Genomic DNA, 22,709 nt, shown 5'->3' on the forward strand with positions numbered 1-22,709 from the left:
AGGAAATATCTGGAAAATCATTTTCAGTTCTTTGGTCGTGATCTCCTGAGGGTTTCCTGGCTTACAGTTTTCTATGACACAGATGATTCATTAATGATTTCATATTCTTTCTCTTCTAGAAATGTGTGACATGCCCTAGCTATCTATCTCACTGTCAGCTTTCCTAACACTTTATTCTCTTTAATGTGCCTATGGCTTTTGGGGACACTAGAGAAGGGGCAGCTACATATACTTATCATCTTGTATTAGATGACCTTTGAAAGTGTTATAACAGCGTGTTTGACAATCGCTTATATAAATGAGAAGTTTCCATTAACTTTTTTGGTTATTTTTTTCAAAAACCCATCTTCAAGGCTTAATATCTATTAAGGGAGTAAATGACAATCTTGATGTAATCAATTACTAGACAGTAGTAACCAAAGCCTAAGAATGATTTAATGACTTAGATAATATCAACATGTAGTTAAAAACCATTTTTTTACTTGATGATCCTCCTTGGGATGCCATTGATTTAAAAACAACCCATGGGTTCTATGGACAAAAGTACATCACAGACTCAATTGTACTTTAGTTCATGATTGATTTTTGAATATATATGTATAGTGAAGTCAACAAATTAGAGGTTTTTTTTTCTGTGGCTGGGTTTTCTATTTTTTGGCAGATACAAGAGCAAGCCTGATGATGACTATGAAGACCCCAAAGATGTCCAGGCCATCAAGGAGGCCCAGATGTACATGGGAGACTTCAACCTGAAGACGGCGGCGGACTACAAGATTCCCGAGCACATGAGAATGAACGCTGCCAAGAAAGAAGAGGAACTGGGACACCTAGACTCTTTGGTAGTCACGCACAGTTTTTACTAGCATAAGATTTTTTCTTTTTTAAAATATAGTCATTATATCATCCTTCATTTTTTGATAGCTGGAAGGGATTATGCTCAGTGCAGAAAAAGCATTAGCCTTTTACTAGAAGTCTGCTAAAGTCACCCATTTTTGCTGTCTTGTCCAAAAAGATCATCATAAACTTTAGACTGGAAAAGACCTTTATTGTCTAGAATAATGCCTGATTTTAGAAGTGAGGAAACTGAGGCCCAGAGAGGATGAAATTTATCTGGGATTATTTGGTTAGAAAGGTAGACTCAGCCATGACGTTAGTTACTGGTCTCAAAACCAGTTTCATAGTCTCTGAAATTCAAACACGTCCTTGCTGGATATGTATAGTCTTGACTACCATCAACTTGGCAGAGACAGAGAGAGAAGAGAGACCTTTCAGGACTTTGCAAACTTCATAGGTGGCTCACTACTAGTCAGTCAGTGCATTCTGTTGGATTCTTTCTGCATCCTTCCAAATTGCTTCCCACTGTCCTGATTCTACCTCCTAGAACTAATGTAATGGTCAAAGTGAATAAATGGCCATTGCTGTCATGGTTAAATTAAAAATTATTGGAAAGTATCAAGCATTTAAAAAATAATGTATCACATATCTTTCCTCCCAATGCAAACCAACTCTAAATGGGCTTTAGACCATCTAGCTGCCTGATTGCACACAGACATGGGGCTGGGTGTGCTTGAAGGCCCTGGTAGGGGTTTTTAGGAAATAGCCTAGGAAAGTTGGCTCCTATGGCTAGAGATGAGGGCCCCCCACCCCCGAAGCCTGGCTTACATAAAGGGGTAGGGAAAAGCAAGCACTCTGGAATCTCTTGGTGTGACATAATGCTGAAGTCCAGGACCATGGCTGAAATCCAGAATGAACATTTCCTAACCTGAAATTTGGCCCACGGTGGGCAACCCTAGATAAATCAATAGGATTTAGATTTCCATCAGGAAAAGGACATTATTTCAAGGTTCTTGACCAAACAGTGGTCATTGTCGCCTTAGATTAGATTTAGTATAAGGCTTGAGGGAGGTTTGGAAAGCTCAGCCCAGTGAGCCAGCTGATGGATTCCAGAGATAAATCCAAGCTGTTACCCACTTTTAGAGAGGCTAAATAGGAAACACCTAAAGCCAAGAGAACAGCAACTTTTCAGTAAGCAGAGTGATCAGAATGTTTCATCTGGAAATTTTGCTCATCAGGGAAAAAAGCAAGCAGTATTTCAAAAAGTCTCTGGTTAACAGATTGTTATTTTGCTTCCCCACTCTCCTTTTTATCAGACCCACACAAAGAAAAAGCACATGAACAAGTGTATCATCTCCCTCCGAGACCTTAAAGTGGCTGTCGTCGAGGAGATACAGTGTCTGGTACAAGAACTGAAGAACATCCAGTCAGTTCTTCACGTATCCAAGCACATCCCCATCCCTGATATCCCTCAGATATACCCAGAAGAAGTTCCAGAAAAGAGATTTCAGTATGATGAGGAAACTCTCCTAGCATTTCAGCAACGGAAGAAAAAAAGTGAGGATGAAAAGTCCCTCCAAATGGAGCAGGGAGGGTTTGAGAACTTAAGCGGAGGGTTCCTCAGACTGTCTATTGGAAAGGAAGGAGATGTGACCACGCGTGATTCCGTGTCTAGATCGTCAAAGGCATCAGCATTCTGTATAGATGTTCTGAAGTTAGTAGAATTTGAAAAACCAGAACCAACTGACGTGGAGCTGGAGATTATGAGGCGGGAAGAGGTTAAACATGTGTACATGCAGCAGTATTTGACCAACAGGGTAAGGAGCGAACATGTATTCATTGAAAGCTCAAAGAGTCTGGAAAAATAAGATTTAGTTTCTTATTTATTAAAATGTCTCTAGATCGACCTTCCCCAAACCCTAGACAGACCACAATTTATTGCTGGCTTGACTTCCTCCTCATGCCTGATCTTCTGAAAATCATTGTACTCTGCCCAGAATGTTGGGGGCTTTTAAAATGTCTTTCTTTTTGGAAAGTAGACTGAAGATTAAAGGTAAATCCAAGTTAATTGGCATCTAACTGAAGGAAAGTTAAAGGGGAAGTGCTGGAGCATCTTTCAGATGATGGGCAGTATGAACTCAAAATACTTCCAGAGAAAAGGGGGTACTTTCTGTTTTTTTTTTTAATTTATGCATATAAAACTGAGGAACAGGCCAGAGGTGCAGGGGTGGTGAGAGGATTCACTAGCAACAGAATGGGGAGCAGAACAGGCAGGTCCTTGAAGTACACTGCTGAAGGGAGCAGTGGATGGGTCAGGAGAGGTCTGTAGCACCATGGGTCAGCTCCCTTGTGGGGGATTGAACTTATGCTGCAGTGGCTTCAGAGAGCTTTATAATGTGGCGATTTAACCCATTGCGCCACCAGGGAGAGCCCTGTTAGTTTTATTTATTTATTTTTTTAAATTGATTTTCTAATTCTCCAAAGACCACATCTGATTCTCCCCTCCTCCTGTTCCTCCCTCTCCCCAGGGTCAAGGATAATGCCAGGCATATAGCAGATATTCTGGAACTTACTTTGGTTGTTTTAGTCTAATTTACTAATTTAATGTGTTAACTTAGCAAGTATGTACTGGACATTTTGTGAGCAGAGTGTGCTGCTAGCTTAGTGGTAGGAATGCAGCTATCCTTAGACAGGCATACTCTCTCCATCCTTATAAACTTTACAGAAGCTATCGGGTGAGAGAATAAACAAGTGTAACTATTACAAACACGGACACTTGTGTGGTATATATAGTTCACCATGGTATCACACTAAAGTACATTTAAAAATAATTCACATTTATTGACTGTGACAGGGAAGCCCATGTGGTCTACAGCAACCCTTCATTAAGATGTTGTTTTTCTTTTCCTTCCCCCCACTCTTTAACTCTGAAGTTCTCTAGCTGAGCTTGGGCCTCACTCATTCCAAGCCTTGGGCAGCTCAGGCTCCCCATCATGTAGACCTTAATGGAAAAGGGGGGTGGTGCGCCTTCTTCCTGTTTTAGTTTTCCCAGGAGACTCAGCTCTCTCTAGGGCTGGGGTTGGGGAGAAGCTATGCCAATATCAGGGTAAAACTGGGGATTTAAAATGATTAGGATGGCAGTGGAATAAGGTCTAGATCAGGACTTGGGTCACGTCCCAACCCAGCTCTGTAACAAGTTGGTTTTAATCTCTGAAGAATCACCTTTGACCTCAAATCTGTAAAATGGGATTGAACAGGCTTGTGTGGTTCCATGATTATAAGTATCTACTTTAAAAATGTACTCTTAGCCCTCCCTGGTGGTGCAGTGGGTTAAAACCCAGCACTAAGAAGCTATAGCCACTTCAGCATGAGTTTGATCCCCACCCTGGAGGTGACCCACATGGTGCAGCAGACCTCTCCTGACCCGATCACTGCTCCCCTCAGCAGTGTACTTCATCAGTTGGCCTGTTCTGCCCCCCACTCTGTCTCTGGTGAATCTCACCACCCCTGCACCTCCAGCCTGTACCCCAGTTCTGTGTGCATAAATAAATCTTTTTTTAAATGTACTCTTGCACTCTTAAAAGTGTTAAAAAAACTTGAGACATTTACTTAGTGCTATTGTTTGAAATAGCAATTTAGAGATACTATGAGGAGATAAAGTAGGGGCAATATAAACACTATCCAGGAAGAATGCCTAGTCTTAGGTTTAAATCACACAGTACAGCTAGAAGGGCATTCTAGACTGATGACTTAATCAATGGTGATGAAATAACTGGAAGGACTGTAGTTACAGAATTCCTGTCCTTTAAAAAGTGAATGCCACTATTGAATTGATTTATGTGGGTACCCACACGCTTCTCCATCCGTATTAAAGGTACAATGAGACATACTTACTTTCAAGTTATATTAGTTAAAAAATTTAAATATTACTAATGCCTCATATCCTCACATCTTTTTCTACCTTAGATCAGAGAACTTATTGTTACTTTTGATGCAGAACTTCGTCTCCTGAGACATCAGAAACTGAAACTAGATACTCAGATGAAATTATCTGACTTGCACCATCTCACGCTGTTTCAAGAAATGCTTCTCCTTAAGAACTTTGAAAAACAGGAGAATATCCTTCAAGAGCGTGTTAACTCACTAGACAAAGAGGAACAGGACATGCAAGTATGAGCACCTGGGTTATGGAGGCAGCCGGGTTCTTTTTTTCTTCTCAACTTAATTTCCTCCTTGTTCTAGTCCTCTTTTCTTTTTTGTCTTCTCTACTTGGTCAGTTTCCTGTTTTTGGTATCCTTGGTCACAGAAAAGTGAACCAAAATTTGATTTGATGTTTTGTAAGGTTGAGAATAAAATCTCATGTGAATCAGTTTATAGATTTCAAGTGGCTATATTTTGCTTGCTGCTAGCTGTCACGTGAAGGTGAGTTTTGATTGTTATCCATAGGGATATACCTGGAAAAGAAGTTAGTGAGTTTCGTAAATGCTTTTGCTCGCTTTAAAGTAACATATAGTTGACTATCACTGGAAATTGTTATTTATGTGATAAATGTAGTGATAAATTATATTATTTGTCTTAAAGGAAGAATTCTATTAAGTATATACGACATCAATTTCTAACATCAGTTTCACTAAGAGATTTTTTTTTCCAGTTACTGATGTGAAAAAATATTTTTTTTCAAGACCACACATGTAGAGATAATAACTGACATCTATATAGCAGTGAAATTTCATTTGTTTCGTTTTTGAGAGAGTTAAATATTCAAATGCTGAACTTACCCGATTCTAAACTTACTGATTTTAATGAAAGAATGACAACATTTTAATCAGATAAGTAGATGGTGTTGCAAATATCAGAAATATAAACTTGTAATAAGAAACTTTAGAAAGATGTTTTGAACCATAATCTTACACTATGTTGTTTTTCTCTCGCAACCTGGTTTATCAGGAATATTTTCTTGTTTTTGTTCATGTAGTGGAAAATAAATGAAACTCTTAAAGAAATGGAGGAGAAAAAGAATGAAATTGCTAAGCTCCAAGATCAAGAAAAGGCACTCTATGCTGGTTTCCAAGCAGCCCTGGGGGAAAACAATAAATTTGCTAACTTCCTCATGAAAGTCCTAAAGAAGAGGATTAAGAGGGTGAAGAAAAAGGAAGTTGAAGGAGATGCTGGTTTGTATTTTCCTTCTTATATGCGATCCTATTTTCTCTTGGTCGCATGAAATAGAGACATAACGAAGGGACATTTTTGACCTATTTCCACTACACCACTGACAGTGGACAGTCTCTGTGAGGGTTAGAGAGGAGAGCACATAAGCCTTTAGCTGTCTAACTGCCGGGAGAGAGAGAGAATTTTTTCTGCTGAGACTTTTTATTTCTTTGTTGAGGTCTGGTGTGTTTTCTTCCCATTTGCTTCAAGTATGTTTATAATTGATGACTGTAGTAATTTTATCAATGTGGTTTACTTCTCAGGTCATTGTAATGTTTCGGTCATCTGAGTGTGGCATTTATTAGGTATCTTTTCTCAGTGCGATGAGTGCTTTTTTCAAAAAATCTGAAACTGAAATCTGAAACTTTCATGTTAAGAGCCTGTATGCTACCTAAATCTTCTGTTTCACTTGGTTTTCTCTGAGAACACTGCCCTGACAGAGAAAGGGGCCAGCACTGCCAGCCTCAAGGGCTCAGCCTTTCATTGTCACCCAAGGAGAGATCTCCTGTTACTGCTGTGTGGGGTGGGAATTCCAGCTTCCCACCTAGTCTCTACTGACAACACACAGGCAAAGCCTTGGTGCCCCTGGGCTCTGACTGAAGGCCTAGTTCCGCATGGGGGCTGTTCTGCCACTGCCTCTGCAGTTAGCCAGGTGAGAGGGCAGTGGTCATCCGGGCTTCCCCTGGGGTCTGCACAGAGTGGTCGGGGCTGGTAATGAGCCAGTAGGAACAAATGTGTGGGCTCCCTGTCTGGCCTTCTCTGATACCATCCTTGGGAGAGTGTTAGGGTCCTTCATTATAGCTTTAAATGCCTGGGTATCTGGGTACCCCACTTGGTCTTTGCTGCAGTGGGTCCCAGAGTAGGACAAGACTTTTTCTGTGGTGTTTGGTGAGATTGACGTCTAAATGATTTCTGCCTTGTTAAGTTCTTTCTTTCCAGGTCTCCTTGCTAGAGAAATTAGCCTCCTTTTGGGCCTTCCCATCTCTGCCTTTGTTGGTGTTTTCAGGTTACTGACTCTCTTATCGCCACGTCTGGGATATGTGAGGCAAAAGGAGACCCAAGGAAATCACCACAGGGTTGAGGCTTAGGCTCTGGGGTGCATATTTGATCTGTCATCTCTGCACTTTTCAGAGTCATGTGGATTTTAAAAAATATTTATTCTTACAGAAATGGGGTACAGGCCAGAAGTGTGGTGGGTGAGACGATTCACCAGAGACAGTGTGGGGGGCAGGACAGGCAGATGTACTGAAATACACTGCTGAATTCCCACCCCACACATGGGTCAGGAGAAGTCTGCCATGCCATGTGTGACAGCTCCCTGGCTGGGGATCGAACTTGTGTTGCAGTGGCTATTGAGAGCTTCATAGTGTGATGCTTTAACCCATTGCACCACTAGGGAGAGCCAATACCCAGAATTTTTAATTGTGTTTAGTAGGAGGCATAGAAAAAGTAGATCTTCATAATCTTCCTGAAAACAGGAATTTATGTAAGAATTTTAAAGTCTGATTTAAATGGTGTCTTTATTTCATATGGTGGTACCAGCCACTTAAAGTAACTTCGAAAGGACTCTTCTAGAGAGGTTTCACTTCACCTCTTTTTGTTAATTTGAAGTTCCATAAAGTAGAAACAGCCCACTGGCACTCTGTGCAAAGAATATGGGGCTGCACAGCTGAAGGGTGAGGCCTCTAACCCCCTATCGAAAGCACTTGGGGACAGATGTTTTAGTATCCAAAAATTTTTATTTTCATAAAAGATATTTTATATGATGTCATTAAAGGAAAAACTTACTCTTGACACTTATTAAGGAACAATAAGGCAGAATTTATCGGGATTTTGTGGTAAGGCAGATAGATTAGCCATCTGGCTGAGGTCAGGGGCTAATCAGAAAGAAGACGCTAGAGCCTGAGCCTCAGGTTTGGTCAAAGGTGAGAATCTATGCTAAATCTCTGACACCTTAGTATTTCTGCCAGAGAAATGTTTTCACACTAACTAGGTTAAATAAAGATTATAAATTGCATTGTTTCAGTTCAGATAAGTTACAAAACTGTCTTCAGTCTCTCAGCTTTGGAATTGTGAGCCTCTGTAACCAAGTGCATGTTAGTTGAGTCCCAGCAGAAGCAGCTTGTTCTCAACCTGCTCAATGCATTGACATTAACCATAGACCTTTCTGCAGGCTTTGGAGTTTGCGGTCTGTGTGCCCTTCACCGCTTAGAACTCTTCTGAGAGTAAGACTAGTTTTCTGTTTTATGTCTCTCATTCTCCTAGTGACAAATTATTTGTGGAAGACTTTATTTTTAAAAGCCTGGGGTTTAGTTAAGCACTGGAACTGAACTCTCTTTATTAATAATAATATCTTTGTACTTAGATGAAGATGAAGAAAGTGAAGAATCAAGTGAAGAAGAATCAAGCTTGGAGGGCGATGAAGATGAGTCTGGATCTGAAGATGATGTTTTTGATGACTCCATCTGCCCGACAAGTAAGTTGGATAAAAGCACGTGTTTTCTGCTGCGTGTGAACATGGACTGACCTAAAACAAAGGATCCCTTTTCTGTTTTCCTTTTCAGTTCTCTCAGAATAAAATTTAAGGGGATGGTGGCATAAAATATATATGAAGGATAGCTTTGGGGGCACTTGGTGACTTAGTTTCTGTCTCTGGGCAGCCATTTATGAGCAACAAATCTGCAAGCAACCTGGAGTTGACTGAGTCATAAATTATATACAAGGTTCTTTACAAAGAAGCAGCAGATTATACTTTGTATCTACTTACTATTTTTTTTAACAAAGTGTTCTTTTTGACAACCTTTTTTTCATATTTCAAATATGTTTTGTAAGGGCAATTTGTACCAGTTTCCTGAAAATGCTTGGCAATTTGCAATCACTGTTTACCCTGGAGAAACCAGGCTGAGGCAGCCAGACCAATATTCATATACCTTTGATGGAGGAGGGGCTCAATAGAGAAAATGATTTCCTTTTGGGATAACATAAGGTTTAATTTACAAAAACTTTTAAATCTTGTTTTGCTTTTGAAAACTCGTACATATGTGGGAGAGAGGAAAACAACTCCCTTGTGATGGCACTCATTATTTTACAGCGAGATTGAAGGACCTCAACTAACCCTGTAGCTTTCTTACTGGTAAAACTAGGGATACAATTCAGGTTCCTAAATTCCATTGCAAATCTCCATTAAATTTTTATTTTATCAATTAGTTGGTGGATAAATGTGACCTTTTAAAAGATTTTATTTTTGCTTAGAACAACTGGGGTGTGTATCAGAGGTGCAGGGGGTGAGAGGATACTCCAGAGACTGAGTGGGAAGCAGAACACACAGATCTACTTAATTACAATGCTGAGGTGAGCAATAGGTGAGACAGAAGAGGTGTGCTGTGGTGCCATATGTGGGCAACTCCCCAGCTGGGAATCGAGCTCAAGGCTGTCAAGGTGGTTTTGTTGAGACTTTACCCCTAGGCCACCCCTAGGCTCCTAAATGTGACTTTTAGTGTGAGGCAGTGGAAGTTAGTATGGGATTCAAGTACAATGTTTCTATATTATCACTTAAGTTGCATGACCTCTGTGAGATTAAGGTCCTCACCCATAAAAGGAGAACAGTCAATAGTTTCTCCTTTGCAGGTTCTATGAGCCTTGATTAGGATAATGTATGTAAAAGCCCCGTGCAAAGCCTGGCTCAGAGTACAGCTCAGAACTTCAGACTGGGGCTGTGACTGGGGTTGTGACGACTGTTATAATTATTAATGCCATCAGTAACTTACACCTGGAACACTGGTGCCCTGGGTGTGGTGAGACCTTCCCAGATGGGGCCCACAAATGGGACACGATTCCGAATTGCCGAGTCCATGCTTGGTGTATTATTACATCCTGTAACAAACTGGGCTGCTTTTTATTTTGTCTTTTCAGATTGTAATGTGAATCTTTTTGAACTGGCCCTTCAACTTAGAGAAAAAAGGCTGGACATTGAAGAAGCCTTAGTTGAAGAAAAAAAAATTGTTGATAACCTCAAAAAGGAATATGACACATTGTCTAAAAAAGTAAGGTGGCCTCCTACGTGGCCGTCCTCCCTACTGCAGTGTACCAGGCCACAGCAGGGCCACGTCAGGGCTCCTCTCCAGAGTAGCCACCATCCAGTGGTCATACCCCATGTTCTCTCCTCAAGCTGCCATCATTTACCAGTTTGGCTATATGCTCGTAGAATCTTCTCGACTTTGTTTCTATTTTGAATTAATACAATTTTTATTTAAAAAATTTATTTACTTCAATTAAGCTAATATTTGGATACTTCTATCAGGTATTGCTCCCCTAGTGCACCGCTGACTCACTCTAGTCCACACCCACAGTCCATTGTGCTTCCTCCCCTCTTTGTTCTTCCTCCTCCCCCCAGTCCTCCTCCTTCTAGACACTTAGATGGAAACTTAAATGTGGGACTTTCCACAGGTAAAAATCGTGGCAACTAATCTGAACACAGCAGAGGCAGCCCTGGAGGCTTATCAGCGGGAGAAGCAGCAGCGGCTGAATGAACTGCTGGTTGTGATTCCACTCAAGCTCCACCAGGTGATGGGTCTGGTGCCAGGCTGGTCAGAGACTCCCAAGAAAGAGTCTTTGTCACTGAGAGGGCGAAGTAGTCAGTAGCTGAGAAATCTGCCTGTGTAATGACAACTAAACTTTTCTTGCCCATTATTAGATTGTTAAAAGCAAAAAGTGGTTCATCACCACTGTGAGATGTGAGTCACTTCACATTTGTAGAAACGAGGACCCCGTGACTTAAGACTGGAATGACGTAGGTTGAATTCTTGGGTCTTGCATACCTGCTGCTTTCCATACCACTTATGATGCAAGAATTATCTCTACTTACTCTCTACTTAGTAATGATGGGAACCAAGAAAAAAGGAAGATCTACTTCTGGTTCTCCCTTTCTTTGTTCATTTCCACACACCACTTGAATTACCAGTTATATTAAGACAGAGATGTGAGTAAGAGAAATGACCCATCAGACTCTATTTAGAAACGCATGTTTTGTGTAACCCAGGTGAATTAGTTCCCTGCCCAGAGCTCTGCCTCACATACCGGCTCTGCGATGGTGCTTCCATGTTATAGTTGATCTGCGTGGACTGTGGGTGACACTTCTTGTCCCCAGAGGGACAGGTGTAGTTAACGATCTGAAGACAACCTCCTGCTTTTTCACTTACTGGGTGATGAAACCTCCAAAGGAAGCGACCTAAGCAGGCAACAGAGAAGGAAGTGCAGCTTCTGCGCTTTTTTTTTTTTAAGATTTATTTATTTATACATATAGAACTGGGGTACAGGCCAGGGGTGTGGGGTGGTGAGACGCTTCACCCAAGACAGTGGGGAGCAGAACAGGCAGATCAAGGAAACACACGCTTCTGCGCTTTTTATGACCTACTGAGTTTGAGCTGTCTCTTTTGTTTTTGTAGATAGAGTATGTAATATTTGGAGAAATACCGAATGACCTTTCTGGAACTTTGGTCTTTTCTAATCACTCCTTGAGTCTGCTGCAAGAGCGAATCATGTACCTTCAGGAGGAAAATTCCAAGCAGCGCAAACTTAACAAAGAATGTCGGGAGAGGCGTAAGCAGCTTATCCGAGAAAAAAAAGAGATGGCGAAAACCATACAGAGTAAGTAACTGAGCATAGGCTATGATAGAAGAGTACTATCAAGTGACTGTCTTCAAATTCGAAACCAGCAAGTAACCCCAGAAACATGGAAGAGAGGATACAGCCACTGTATCTTTCCCCTCAAGGGTGAGAATTGCCCAGCTCCAACTGTTTTTCCCTGCTGATGAATGTTAAATTGTATTTAATTGTGGCTTTTGTCCTTCCTTCACATACAGTTATTTGCCACTTATTATGTTTCCTTCTCTATAACATACCTGTCCTACCCCCTTTCCAAGAGAGGGAACAAGTAAGCTCATCTCTCCCGATATTGTCAGACTATCAGTTTGCTGTTTAAAGGGATGACTCTTTAGCATAGAAGTGATTTCTTTTTAATATAAAAAGTTCTGTGTATAATAAAATATAGTATACAATTCATATGCCACTACCAAGCTTAAGAAATAAAACATTGAAGACACAATTGAATTAACTGAATAGCACTCCATTTCCTCCCCCAGACTCAACCACCAGGTAAGTACACATGCCTATGTATGTGTCCATACCGCCTGTGAACTACAGGACTTCTGCAGTAGGTGAAAAGAAAATACAAGGATGGGCATTTTCATTGAGGAAAGTAACAGGTGAAATCAGTGGGGAATGAATGAGCCTTTACTATCTTCTTGCAAAGCTAGTTCTTAGTTTCATAACCGGTACTGTTCATTTGATAACATGGGAGCTGTTGCATTATCTGATGGTGTCTATCTCCTTAGAAATGGAAGAGACCGTCCGTCAACTAATGATCAGCAAATTTGGCCGTGTGATAGACCTGGAAGCCCTTCAGACACTCTCGGTGAATACGACCCTTGAAGAACTGAAGATCAGAAAACTTCGAAAGGAGCTGTCGAATGCAAAGGAGCTGAAGATGTGGGAGGTAAGGCAAGGAACCAGGTGACCTTCTTTGCTGGATCTGGGTTGAATGGTGAGTGGTTCTGCAGTGCATCTATGCAGCTGGAGGGGGGTCTGTGAACTGGTCACCCCCAGGATCTTAAGCCCGTCGCAGCTTTCTTACCACTCACTTGGCGGGAAGGACTTATCACAGGGTGAAGGCACCAGCACTAGCTTTGGGGTCTAGGGTGCCTAGCTGTGATGGCAGTGTGAAAGTGCTCTACCGGGTTAGGAGTTGAACTGCTATGCTCTGAGGAACCTATGTTACTCTGCAGAACTTTGGGGTGCTCTTACAACTTAGAAGGTAAAAAACACCTTGAAGTAATAACTTCTGTAGCAAGATATGGACTATTTGGCTATGGGGTCTTAGAAGCTGTTAGTGCCTAAGTTGTTCCTTGAGCAGTGAGATAAGATAGTGTCCCAACTAGAGCCTGGCTCCCAACTAGAGCCTGGCTCCAAAGTAGGAGTTTTTAGAAGCCCACAAATCATCAGCATCGCCCCCATTTTCTGTTCTACCTCATCAATATCTGGGGAAGAAGAAGTCCCTCGTGCTACTTTGCTTTACCTTTGTTTCCCAATAGTTAGCACTGAATCTGCCAATGAACTTGGCCCCTACCTCAGGCCTACTACAAATAGCACAAGAAGTCTCAAGATGAGAACAAAGGAAAGCCAGTAGCCAACTATGGCATTCACGCTCCCTTGAGAATTTTGACCAGGACTGGGAATAGAGCAACCTTTAAGATTACTGTTGGTCTTAGTTTACAGTCTTCCTGCTTTTAACCAGCCAGACTCAGTGCAGCTGTTTCTTTGTTGGCATTGGATTGTAACTTCCTACCTGCGTGTGCTGCTCTAGTTGCCTGATATTTAGCAGACCCAGATATACATTGTTCTCCATATTAATTCATCTTGCATCTTCCTGCTTTGGTAGGAGAAGATTGCTCAAATGCGATGGGAACTGATGATGAAGACAAAAGAACATACCAAAAAGCTTCATCAGATGAATGACCTATGTATTGAAAAGAAGAAACTGGATTCTCGGTTGAATACGTTACAGAACCAGCAGGTATGTTCCTTTTCTTCGGACCCTTTTTTTCGGACCCTTCATCAAATCTGGGGACGCTCCATTAACAGTAGCTGTTGACGAACTATCAAGTGCTGGCACTGAGACCCTGATCTCAGTCCATGCAGTCCCCCGGCCCCCAAGCTGCCCCTCCACCTTACGGTGAGCCCGGGGCCGGCTTTGCTGCATGCTGCCTGGGTCCAGGCACTTACTCACTTCTGGGGTCTGCCTTGGCCATAAAGAGGCACGGTTATTTAGGGGCAAATAATGGTACCAATCTTGACTATTAAAACACCTGGTGCTTTTTATGGCCTTCAAGTTTGTGCTTATGCAATGTTTAACATAGTATTTATTAAACCTTTAATACCTAGAATGTGGTAAATATTTATCTGTTTCAAGCTTTTTACTATAGGAACCTAACACATGTGGCATATTCTAAATGATGTCCTCTTACAAAGGTATTTGGAAAAGATTCCATTTTCTCTTGGTTTCTTTGCTTTCTATTCTTCATTAGTATCCTGTAAATGCTCAAATGAGGGCTTCTCAAAGAGTCATCCCTGAAGCACTGCATCAGCATCACCTGGAGAGTTTAAGAGTTGACTGGACAATGGAAGGAAGAGGAAATGAGTATTTTCTTTGCAGAAAACAAAATACAGGCTCTACTGAGAAAAGAAAATCCTTGGGGGATGAATGACTGACAGCTTAACATGTTAGCCGCCTGAAAGGGCTTTCTATGTTTAGATGTGTTCATTAGCTTTACGGACACTTTTCTAATGGTGTTATTTAAGTGGGGGACTTGAAAGCCCTCAAAAGGAGGAGAAATGGCATTGAAATTGACTAGAGGCAGGCATGCTTACCAGAGGGACAAGAAGTTGTTGCATTCAAAATGATGCTTAAAGAGGGCCATGTTTTCTTCCAACAGGGGAATGCCTTCCAGGGTCCCCGGAAAGCGGATATTGTGGCAAGAAAGAAGGTCACTGAACTGATCCACATCCAGGCAGAAAGAATTTCGGCTTTAAAGGAAGAGATTGCCCTCCTGCGGAGGAAAGGTGGTCTTATCCTCCCTCCCATTCAGTCTCCACAGCACAACTAGATGAAGCACGCGGGCTTGAGACTTACTTTTTGGACATATGTACCAAAAGGTCTGTTTTTTTTTTTTCTTTGCCACCTACTACCATCTTCTTATTTTGAAATGAACTTATCTAAAAATCCCAAAACCAGATCTTAGTCATGCAGTTTTAATAATTTCTCTTTAAGTTTGGTTAGTTTAGAACATATGATAGCACTTAACATCTATTAATGAACTGAACAATTTAGATCAAGTGGATTGAATATCAAGTCACAGACAGCTATACCTCAAAATTGCAACAAAACATCTGTTTTAGGGAAATTTGTTTTTCTGACTTTTTAGCTGTTAGCAAGAAGTTATTCAGCAATCCATGAGAAAACTTCCCCTTTTTGATCCTTGGAAACTAAACTTTGTTACTTAAGTATTCTGTGAGCACATGAGAAAAAGACAAACTTATTTTGCCAACAATAACATAGAATAAGAAATGTGACTTGGAATTCTGACATTTTTAGAAAGCGGTTATTTGAGGATTCAGACAATACAGAGATGTAGCAGAGCAGAAAGCATGCAAATAGCCAGCTTCCTACATCTCCAAATTTTAGCAAACTCAGCTATGAGCAGAATGGCAGGATGTGTTTTCCAGAATGGCCAAAAAAGTGGGGGATTTTTTTCTGAAGTTATTTGCAACTCTACCTGTCTTCTAAGGACTCCTGTGGTTTCTTACGCTGCTTCCTCTGAGGTTCTACCCGAGTCACTAGCTGTTTTTGATATAGATCTAGAAGTAACGAGGTAAGATGGAAATCATTCCGAAATGTGGTCATTTTTGCATGTGTATAGTACTTTTAACTAATCTGGGATTCTTGGACTGAACTCACTGATACTTGGATTGCTGTTGGTAACAGAACAGAGCATTTCGATTCTGAGCTCGAGGAGTTACTTCACTGTGGCTATCCTAGAATGTAAAGTTGGTCCCTGAGAAGGAAAGGCAATAATACTGCATTGACGTAGAACGAACTCAGCAATGCTTCTTAGCTGCCTGCCCCAAATTATAAAGAGGGTTAACTTGCTTTGTGTGTGTTAGAACTGGATGCTTGACCTATCTCTGAGTCTTTCCTATTTAAGAAGTCTGAATAGTTTGTGTCTATTGCCCTAAGTCCCTGCTGTAGCAGCTTCTCTACTAGAGAATTCTTTTTTCCTACTATGTGCGCCTTTGAAGCTTTTAGGAAAATGTTCTAGTTATAACTCGGTTTTACTTATTTACTGCTTCCTAAAAAAGAAGAACCTGTGTATCCCACTCACCCTGTTTCTGAGGTTCAGGGGTCTGGAAGTCACATATCTGGATGTGTCTGTCTCACGAAGTCACGGGCAAGCCCACTCACTCGGCTGGCAGGACGCCCAGGTTCTTGCTCACCTTACTTCTTTTCTGCGTGTGACGTCCCTTCACCCAGAGCGAGCATCTCAGGCACAGAGCAAAAGCAAGCCAGAGTCTTTTACAACATTCTATCAGAACTACTGTACCAGGTAATATACACAGTCACCACCACACCTGTGCCTTTGTCCAGCATGTTTGTAATTCACGATAACAGTTATTATTATATTTTTTGGACAAGGTAGATAGGTTTCATGTCTGCTTGATTCCAGACTCAGTCTTGAATCTATAATTTAAAATGAGCATTTGAGGCTTTCGAAACTTTAATTTCAAACAGGGGACACTCAGGGTGCAGCTTTAGTGGGGGAGGATAGGAAACTACTGTTCCCCAGATCACGCTGTCTCTGCTCCACCCTTAGAGAAGGTGGCCTCACAGGAAAAGAAGGCCAGAAATCAGTTTGAATTGAATTACTTGTGGCTAAACTATTAATTTGTCTTGAGCCTTCTTCCATATTATCATCAATTCTCAGCACTGGAAGCAAAAAAATCAAAACTGGGCCCAACCTATCTGTCACAGCCTTACAGTCAAGGGGGCTCTCTCCCACATGGGAAGTCTCCTTCAGAGGCTGAGCTGTCTCCCACCAGTCCCTGCTGACTGGGTCTTAACTCCAGCCCTTAGTAACTTAGATGCTTTTGCTGCCTTTAAGTTTAAAGGGCACTATACCAATTAACCTGAATCTAAAGCAAAGAAATGAAATTGAATATTTGGAACTTTCTGACTCAGTCCTTTTCTGCAATAATCTATCTCACTTAATATCCACTAACAGTAGACCTACTGTTCCAATACAGGGCATTAAACAATGTCACTTATCACTAAAGTTCACCAAAACTTACTTTGAAGGAAAAAATTAAGCCAATGGGCTGCATAAGTGTGAGGGTTAAATGAGCAAAGATTGAGCTCATTGGCCCTACCCCACAATAATAGGTTATGTCTTAAGTCACAGACTTACTTCCCATTACTTAAATGTTCTTTATAGTCCTTCACTTTAATATTTTTAAAATACTGCTTTCCTGAAAATCATGTTGTCTCAGAGCTTTAACTTCAGCTGTTTGATGGAAAAGATAAAGGAAACCTAAGAGCAGGTGCTGTGTTTGGCCTGAAGAGGGCGCACTTGTCCTAGACAGTTACTCCTGGGCTTTTCCACTGGCAATGTTGGTAGATTTTTGGAAGGGGGATTTTTTTTTTAATCGTGTGTGGCATGGAAATTAAAAACTTACCAATATTTGAGAAAATATTTGGCTTTCGATACACACTGGGTAGAAAAGTTTCGTTTCTTTCCTTTGCCGTGGCTGCAAGCTGCCTACTAGTGTTCACTGTCCCTAAAAACTAGCATTCAATCGTTAACAAGACCAAACTTTGGAAACAGTTGCTACCTTCCTTTTCCATGTGTCATCTCTTGATAAGTTTGGGAACAGCACAAGTGGGTATTTTCTCCCGATACTCAAACTGAACCCTAACATGGAAAGAAAATGCTGACTCACAAGTGACTAAGTTGAAGGTTACAGGGAAGACTAAACATTTATTTAGAAGTTACAGTGTTTGTTTTTACAGCGATATGTTGCCACGGATTATTGATTCTGGAAGGTCTGTTAATGCTTATAGTACTTAATAATGCTTAGAGTACACAACAGAGTCTCTCCTCACCGGCGTCTCCTGTAGCAGCAGCTCCGTGCTTGGGCATCTCCAGCCGGTCACGTATGGTCATAGCGGCTAAACTGTGGGCCTCCCAGGCAGTGGCAGGAATGTGGCGTGAAGAGCTGTTCCTCTTTCTTGACTCATGCTCGGCAGCGGCTTGTTTTCCTTCTCATACCCCTATGGGTAGGATTCCCTTGCTCTCTCCAGAATTATAAAAAAACATATACATTTATTTACAAGTGCATAAATATATAAATATGGCTATTATAGAAAAATAAATACCAATTTTCTGTCTCTTTTTTAAAATTATATATAGTCTTTCTGGGACACTGACTTCTGTCTAAATTGTGGGAGGTGGTGTTTCAAAAGACACGTGCACCGGAGGGCTGGGGGACAGCCGCTTCCCGAGTTCCTGCCCAACACAGGCCTCGGGGGGGTGCTGGGGACACCAGTCTGCTCCACCCATGGGGCAGGAGTCCACACTGTCCACCTCTTCAACTGGCACCAGGCCCAAGCAGCAAGGGGGTCCTGAAGGGAGAGAAAGCGGAAATATTAAAATCCAGGCTGAGCAGGAAGCCATGCTTTGTTCTGGGTCAGCTCTTAGGTGATGGGAGCCGTGTCTCCACCCCGGAGGAGAGGAGCCTAGAGCCAGGGCCCCTGTGCTGCCACCCCGCTGCGGTCACTTAGCCCTTCTCTTAAGCTGCTAGTCTATCCTTGTGCTGTGATGGCAAGATAATCCCATGCACGTCCTCCCCTCCCAGATCTAGTTAGAGTTCTAATGATGTTGACCTGGATCTCGGGGGTGCCTGTCTTTTAGAGTTTTAGCTAGGAGAGACAGGGCTGAAGATCACCACGTGGGCCCGTATTTGGGCCATGGAGACTAAGAAACATTAGCCAGCCCTCTGAAGCGGCCTACACCTCAACCAGGCATGTATCTGGTTTTGTGCCAGAGACTGGCACAAAAAAAGTGGGGTAATGGTGCACTGCGTCCCTTAGAGAAGAGTTCTGTGGTGGCACAGAGCACCACAGTGTTCACAAGAATTTGGCTCTGTTATGATCGATACAAGCTCCATCCTTAATTAGGGGACAGACAGGACCTGACAAAGCAAGGCATTTGAGTGACTGGGAGGGCCTCTTAAGTCGATGAGAGGTAGCAGGAATTTGCCAATAGCCTTGAAATTCAGGGAGACCAAAAGGACACTTCAGTTCAACCTTTGAGGACAGAGCTTGTCATGCTGGACAAGGACTCTTCTCCCTTCCACCCCCCTCCCCAACCAACCCCTCAGGGCTGCACACGGCCCTTGGCAGGGAAGTGTGGATGGGAGCCTCCCTTTCCTCCTGTCTCTTCTGCATAAAAGCAGCAGTGACGCCTTCCCAAGCACCACCTCTGAGAACTGTCATCTCCCCCTCCTCGCCCTGGCAAAGACCTGGGTGGAAGAGAGGGTCCCACGTCGCTTCCAGCCCAGAACTCTGGGGTACGCTTCTCGTGCCGGACTGGCTGGCAGCCGTGGATTGCTCCTGGCGGCGGAGGCAGTCCTGGTGCAGCCGGAGCAGCTGCTGCGTGGAGTCCCCGGGCAGCGTGTACAAGGCGGCGCTCTCATCCAGGTTAGACTTGAGGCCTCTGCATGCGAAAGACCACAGGGGAGCAGAGGCAAGCACAGACTGGGCCCACACTCCCCATCCCTGTGGATGCCATCTGTGAGCATCAAAGCGCAGCAGGGACTCCGCCCTGGTGTGGGCCAAGACGTGCCCCGCCATCATTGCCACGTGTAACCCTTTCTGTTTCATCCCCAGCAAGTCCGGAGTAGTGTATATGAGAGGATGTGCAGTCTGGGGCCTGCGAGCCCCAGATGTGCCTGCTATGGTCTGCCAGGTGAGGAGAGGATCCTGGGAGGCCAGCCCAGACCGGAAAGGGCATTCTCACTTCAAACACAGCAGATACCCCTTAGGGACAGAGTTTGGCAGAGCAGGTAAGCTGATGTGGGGTCCCTAAGCAAAGCACTAAAAGTCATCTGAGTGACTCTTAGATATGGGGAGCTAATGAGCAAGTGAACTCTGGTGCTCAGGACGGAAGGGAGGGGCCTGGTTACCTGGGAATCTGGTGACTCGGGGGGTCATATCCATCCCCAAGAACGGTCCACCTCAGCTGGCTGTTGGCATCATCCCGCTGCTCAGGAAAACAGCAATGAAAAAAGTCACATCTGAGTCCAGGTAACTCTCCTACTCACTGAGCAGGATGAGCCGTTCCTGACCTGAGAGCCCCGCCAGGGCTGGAGGCTGTAGAGGAGGAAGCCCAGCTATCCCCTGGTGGCCCCTGCTTGCCCACACCCCCAGCACCTTTACCTGCTGACACTCCCCTGAGTAGTGTTGCTGAGGCTTCATGCCTGGGTAGCCGATGGTAGCTGCTGGACAGCCCCTGTTCACATGCACCACCCCACTGGCGCAGGGGCGCCCACCAGCACCACTGAGGTAGGGCTGGCCACTGGCTCGATGGCCTGGGAGTCCTCCCAGTGGTACCATTGTGTACTGGCAGGATGATGGCAGAAGGGCGCTTTGAGGAAAAGCCAGGTCTGTTGTATGTTCTGGAAGGGCAGATGGTATGCTTAGGTAAGGAGGCCGGGGGCGGTTTGGAAAAGTCCCACAAAAACCTCAGAAAACTCGAAAGGGAGGCAGAGAATCGACATTACCTCAGGGATGGATAACAACTGTTCAGAATTTTTCTCCTGTCACCCATTTCTCCCCCAGCCCCAACATCTAGACTTACGGAGTGGGGGAAAGGGAGGAGGAGGTGGTGAGTGAAGGTGCAATATTTAATCAAGGTAAACTAACCAGATATGTTCTGTTTGACTCAGAAATGAGTGGAATAACCACTCAAGTCTGGATAAAGAAGAAAGCTCACGGCAGCCAGACCCAGTAGAGCGGCCTTGTGAGTTCTAAGTAGGAAAGTGTGGTCAAGCAGCAGCTCCAGACATGAAAAGTTGCTGAGACCAAGTAAGCACTGTGTCCTGAGACAGACAGGCTGACTTGCTATTCTCCATCGGGTTAGTGAGCTGGGAGGAAGGGCCTAGGCTTGAACTAGCCTGCCTCCCAGGGTGACCTGGTTGAGCCCCAGTGATTGTGAAGGGAGGACACCTCTAATTTGGCAGGGCGGAGGGTACCTAGGGGACGCCCTTGGCCCCAGGGTCCCCTCCCACCCCTCCAGAGACTCCCATCTCACTGCTGAGGAAGATCATTCACTTACTTTGCTTAGACCAGGCCCTCCACAAGCAGAAAGGGATAAAGGCAACGATGAGAAGGACGATAGAGCCCAGGACGACCCCCACGATCAGGTAGGGCAGGTCGCTGGAGCGGGCCACCATGGCCCCAGTCCCCATCGGCCGCTCTATGGTTTCAGGGGGTGGTGGCTGCGGTGGGGCCAGAGTCGGAGGTGGGAATCGACCAGGCTGTCCAGATGACTTCCGAGCTGTAATTTGGACAAGACTCACTTCAGGGTCTATTCCTTTGACACTTCTTTCACAATAGGGAAAACAAAAATCACCTTGACTCCCTGGGTGAGGAGTGTGGAGTCAGACTCACCATGTGCCTCCATCCCTCCATGAGAGGAGTGTGGAGTCCAAGCTCAATTTGAAATTGGCTTCTTGTGTGGGACCTGCTGTTGCTGAGAACTGAACCTTGTTTCAAACTTCAACCCTAGAGGTTTGTGAGCCGAGCTCCAGAGTCAGACTGGGTTTTTGGGGGGAAAGTTGTATAGGGGTTTTCTGAAAGAACAGCTAGAACTTTTGAAAGCTAATATAAAAAAATGTGTGAAACTACAAATAAGGTGGAATGAAGAATCTACCCAGGAGTTTGCTAGAGAGCTGGTGGAAGGAGAGCTGTGTGGCCCAAGGGACACGGGCACTTCAGGCCCCCGGGGATGGCCAGGAGTCGCGAAAACAAGCTAGAGCAGTAAGCCCCGGGGCCTTCCCTACCGCTGACAGCTGCTCTTTATCTTCCCAAATACGGGTCATTCGTGGTCTGCCTCTTCACCTATATTCCCTCTGTGCACTCATCTGTTCCCATGATTTCCACCTACACCTGAACGACTGCCAAGTCGCCCCTGCCCAGCACAAGCCCTGCTTCTCCTGGGGGACAGCTGCATTTTGGTGTTGCAGGAGACCTGACCTCTGGTGTCATCTTGTTCCTGGAAGCTGTTTCCCTCTGGCCTTTCCCGGTATGTGGCAACAGCACCTGTGGGGTTCCATGCTAGGTGCCTCAAGGCTATCTTACACTCCTTTCTCTCAGTGCCTGTCCCACCTAGTCTTCCTGTGCAGTCACCCTCCGCCAGCTCTGGGCAGGTACACACCAACCATCTGGGGACCAATTCAGGCTTTGATGCCCAGGTCCTTCCTTCAGTCTGGCCTGAAGATTCAAGACCAGTGTGACACACCTGTTCTTTATCTGGGCATTGCTGCTGGATACAGGGTTTTAGGCTACAACTCCCCTACCTCTCAGGTGCAGTGCACACTGGAGGCACTCAGGAATGCTTCTGAATGAGTGGCAGAAAGCAGGACGAACAAAGCCAGGGAGAAAAATGCACTTGCCAGTGACGGAAAGATGTGTTTTCTTGTCTCCATTCCTGTGCCTTAAAATCTTCACCATCTGCCTCTTTCAGCTACCTTCAGCATTTGCAAAATGGAGGTAATGGGATCTGACCACTTCACCAATGTGCAAATATCAAGTGCATATATTTAGCAAGTTTTAGGGCAGAGAAAGAGTCAGGGCTTGTAGTTAGATGAACCTGGTTCTACCGATAATCCCTGATGCTCAGTTGCTTTCCTAGCTTATGGATTTATAGCTAAATTAAATAAACTAATGTGAATACCAAATGTTATCATGGGAGTAAAGTTTTTTAAAAGTTCCCAAATAA

General features: G+C 43.8%; 2 protein-coding genes across 3 annotated transcripts in view; one reads left to right on the forward strand and one right to left on the reverse strand.

The window, feature by feature from the left end:
* CFAP44 (cilia and flagella associated protein 44) overlaps positions 1–14,769 on the forward strand; it is a 63,122-nt gene extending 48,353 nt beyond the window's left edge. Inside the window, exons 24-34 of the mRNA XM_004675455.2 lie at positions 662–839; positions 2,151–2,651; positions 4,801–5,004; positions 5,810–6,005; positions 8,408–8,518; positions 9,955–10,085; positions 10,489–10,605; positions 11,487–11,688; positions 12,435–12,595; positions 13,538–13,672; positions 14,592–14,769. Of these exons, the coding sequence (XP_004675512.1) occupies positions 662–839; positions 2,151–2,651; positions 4,801–5,004; positions 5,810–6,005; positions 8,408–8,518; positions 9,955–10,085; positions 10,489–10,605; positions 11,487–11,688; positions 12,435–12,595; positions 13,538–13,672; positions 14,592–14,762 (2,107 nt within the window). The 3' untranslated portion in view covers positions 14,763–14,769. The remainder of the gene's footprint in view (positions 1–661; positions 840–2,150; positions 2,652–4,800; positions 5,005–5,809; positions 6,006–8,407; positions 8,519–9,954; positions 10,086–10,488; positions 10,606–11,486; positions 11,689–12,434; positions 12,596–13,537; positions 13,673–14,591) is intronic.
* A 2,887-nt stretch (positions 14,770–17,656) lies between these two features.
* Positions 17,657–22,709, reverse strand: part of BOC (BOC cell adhesion associated, oncogene regulated) — a 67,779-nt gene continuing 62,726 nt past the window's right edge. For both annotated transcript variants that reach the window (XM_004675215.2, XM_012733906.1), the window contains exons 15-19: positions 21,045–21,266; positions 20,147–20,385; positions 19,894–19,970; positions 19,231–19,424; positions 17,657–18,331 (exon numbers count right to left, since the gene is read on the reverse strand). In XM_004675215.2, coding sequence (XP_004675272.1) covers positions 18,144–18,331; positions 19,231–19,424; positions 19,894–19,970; positions 20,147–20,385; positions 21,045–21,266 — 920 coding nt within the window. In that variant the 3' untranslated portion in view covers positions 17,657–18,143. The remainder of the gene's footprint in view (positions 18,332–19,230; positions 19,425–19,893; positions 19,971–20,146; positions 20,386–21,044; positions 21,267–22,709) is intronic.

The sequence above is a fragment of the Condylura cristata genome, unplaced genomic scaffold, assembly GCF_000260355.1.
Source record: "Condylura cristata isolate star-nosed mole 26May11 unplaced genomic scaffold, ConCri1.0 scaffold00003, whole genome shotgun sequence".
NCBI lineage: Eukaryota > Metazoa > Chordata > Mammalia > Eulipotyphla > Talpidae > Condylura > Condylura cristata.